General features: G+C 34.3%; 1 protein-coding gene across 1 annotated transcript; it reads left to right on the top strand.

Annotated features, from left to right (window-relative positions):
* Nucleotides 1–1,354: 1,354 nt before the first annotated feature.
* On the top strand, nucleotides 1,355–3,206 carry LOC112732390 (uncharacterized). Its single transcript, XM_025781106.3, has 3 exons — nucleotides 1,355–1,690; nucleotides 1,949–2,046; nucleotides 2,240–3,206. Exons 1-3 carry the CDS (start codon nucleotides 1,523–1,525, stop codon nucleotides 3,006–3,008), a joined length of 1,035 nt encoding a protein of 344 aa, XP_025636891.1. The 5' UTR covers nucleotides 1,355–1,522; the 3' UTR covers nucleotides 3,009–3,206.

The raw sequence follows: 3,206 nt of genomic DNA, 5'->3' as shown, positions 1-3,206 counted from the left end.
TCGTTGTAATAACTAATACGTAACAACTAGTAGTAAGTGAATATTGAAGAAAAAAATAGACTAAAGTAATATCCACTTAATATTATTAAGAGTGCTGAACAATTTAAAAAAGATAAAGAGTAAAATTTTTGACCAAATTACAAAAATGGCTAATTAAAATAAAACAACTTTTAAATACAATAAAAATAACTAATTTCAAACATATTACTTAAATAATTATTAAAAATAAATTTAGTTAAACTAAATGATAACATAAAAAAAATTTATATTATTTTCTTGTAAAAATTAAGTTATACTAGTTTTATTTTATGTCATTATGATATTTGTATTCTTTTGCATTGAACACAGTCCCACCAAAGCTAATTCATTATCTTCCATCATGTGGGTACCAACCATTAAACAGTAAAGAGAAGTGAGTTGACCTAATTTTCAATTTTATATATAAAATATTATATGCTAAATCAGTATATGTAGAAGTATAATCAATTTAATATCCAAACACATAAAAATACAAATAATTTTGTTATTTAAACTTTTTTTAAATATCCAACACTTATAAAAAGAAGAGAGAGAAAAAAAAACAAATATATAATTAATTAAACCCCAAATATAAGATTCACAAAAAATATCGTTTTTCAAGTACAACAACACAATTTTTTAATTTCATTTTGTTTTATTTTTACTCTTCTACTACTACTACTATAGTCTATAGTAGTATAGTTAGTTCTAGGTTGAACTTGATTCAAGTTAGGAATAGTGGGGTGCTTTGGGATGCACAAGGTTTCACTGTGGTCTTGTCCTGACATGATCATTCCCATATAGTTTCCTTTTTAATTTTAATGGAAAAATAAAAATAAAAATAAAAATTGTGTGCTTTTTTTGGACAACCAAACTCATAAGAGAGTGACGTGGTTCCTTTTGAGCAAAATAGTGGCAAAAGCAGCCGTACCAATTTTCTCTCCAAATCATTGTAAATACACACTTAACCTAAGGGCATCATAGTCCTAACAAACAATCCCCAAATCCAAATTCATAAAAAGCAAAAAATCATAACACAAAAAAGGGATAAAAAATAGAGAGAAGAAGAAGAACCTTATTTCTAATTACTAATTAGTCTTGAAATTCAGAAAGAGAGAGAGATCTGTAAAAACAATTGAAAAAAAAAGGAACCAAACACCAAAAAAAGAGGTCCCCTTTAACTCACGCTACTCACTAATCTCTCTCTAAGTTTGAGGTAGCAGCAACACAACACAGCACAAAACAACACCACCAAAAAAGTGACCTAAATAAATAAGCATAAATCTAAAATATAAAAAATATAAATACTAAATACAAAAATGAAAATATAAATTGCCATTCCTTCGTTCTTTTCCCATTCGATTTCGTTCCTTTCATTTCATTATTCACACACACCAAACAAGAACCAAAAAATCTGAAACCTTTATTTCTTTCTTTCTCTTCTCTTCTTCACACACCATTTTCTTCTGCTACTGACTTCTGCTGGTGCTGGTGCTGGTTCAACATGAGGATCCGCAAGAACGCGAAGTTCTCATCTTTAGAGTTATTAAGCTCATCTTCCTCAGAAGGAGGAACAGGTTCTTGTTCTTCATTCTCATTTCGTCATACCCACGTGTGCCAGCTGAACCAGTCTCCATGGGATGTGATCCCCTTTGACTCTGATTCCATCCAGGTTCCTCCTTCATTCTCTTATTCTCAGATCTACCCACATAATAATAACCCAAAAAAAAGTTTCATTTTTTAGGGTTTTTATCTTTTGGGTTTCTTATTATTATTCATTATTCGTTATTCATTATTATTATTCAGCTTTACCTCATTTAGGGTTCTTCACAAACACACAAATTTTCCACGTGAAATCGTTCCCTTTCAATTCAAACACCCAATTAGGTTATTGGGTACCCCTCATTTCTCACTATTTTTCTCTACCCAGTTCGAATGCCACAACAATAACAACACCACCTTCCTCACCACCACCACCACCACCCACGCTTCTGTAAATGCTGCAGATTCCGTTGGACCTGTTGAAAGGTAAACGTATCAATTATCATTCCTCTCGATTTTTCTGTTTGCTTCTTCTTCTTCTCTTTCAGTTCGTGTTATCAACATTAGGGTTTTTTTTGTTTCTGCATTTGTTCGATTATGCCAAAAATTTGCGTGCTTTATTCGTTTATTTCTCTCTTCTTCTCCTTCTGTGCTCTCTGCTCGAATCTGAATCTATCAGCGTCGCTTCGATGATGGACATTGACGACAAAACAAAGATGGTTGCGCTTCAAGACGACGATGAAGCCGTGGCGGCAATGACGGCTGTCCATCGTCGCGATAGTGGAAAGGGAGCAAAAGTTGCCGCCGCGAACGGCGGAGCTGGTTACAGCAAGAAGACACCGGCGGCAGCAGCCGGAGGAGCTCGCAGCAGTCGCGCCAATAAGAATCGCGGTGGTCCTCCTCCCGCCGCCGCTGGCAGCAAGAAACCACCACCGGCGTCGAGTAATCCGTACGAATTTTACTACTATTCAGGGTTTGGACCGCTATGGGGGCGGAGAAGAGGCGGCAGACATGGCGGCGGTGGCGGAGGAGGAGAAGATGAAAGCAAGAACAGCCATGGTAACGGAAGTGAGAATAATCATAACAATAATCGAGCATTGGAGCAACCATCGAAAATCGTTACTATCGTGAATGAAGCTGAAGCCGCAGAAGTAGAAGGTGGTAATAATAATAATAATAATAATAATAATAATAATAATAATAATAATAATAATAATGTGACAAATGTTGTTAGTGTTAATAATAATAATAATAATAATAAAGGTAGTGGCATGGAAGATAGTGTTGTTGGTTATTCTTTAGTGAATGTTGGGGAATTGGATTATGTGGAGATTGATGATGACGACGAAGAAGAAGAGGAGGATAATATGAACGATGATGAAGAGATTGGGAACAAGAAGAGAATGAGGAAGCCAGTTAAAGCTAGGTCTCTTAAATCTCTTATGTGATTATATATATAATATCATATAGTATAAGATCGAGGGTTGGGGTTCAATCAATGTAATGTTATTGTTGTTGTTGTTGTTTTGGAATATTATTATTATTATTATTATTATGTATGGTAGGGTGGGGGTTTGTGTTGTATTTGGTGGTGTTGTATGTTCCTCTCTCCCTCTCTTATGAATCAATATTTAGGGTTATGGAAA

The sequence above is a fragment of the Arachis hypogaea genome, chromosome 2 (assembly GCF_003086295.3).
Source record: "Arachis hypogaea cultivar Tifrunner chromosome 2, arahy.Tifrunner.gnm2.J5K5, whole genome shotgun sequence".
NCBI lineage: Eukaryota > Viridiplantae > Streptophyta > Magnoliopsida > Fabales > Fabaceae > Arachis > Arachis hypogaea.
Note: the sequence above shows the minus strand (reverse complement) of the source record. Positions and strands in the feature narration are given on the sequence as shown.

Excerpts from the sequence above, each read along its gene's own strand:
- LOC112732390 (XM_025781106.3), top strand. The coding sequence starts at position 1,523 with ATGAGGATCCGCAAGAACGCGAAGTTCTCATCTTTAGAGTTATTAAGC. Across the intron at positions 1,691-1,948 it reads TTGACTCTGATTCCATCCAG|TTCGAATGCCACAACAATAA; the intron begins GTTCCTCCTTCA and ends TTCTCTACCCAG. Across the intron at positions 2,047-2,239 it reads TCCGTTGGACCTGTTGAAAG|CGTCGCTTCGATGATGGACA; the intron begins GTAAACGTATCA and ends TGAATCTATCAG.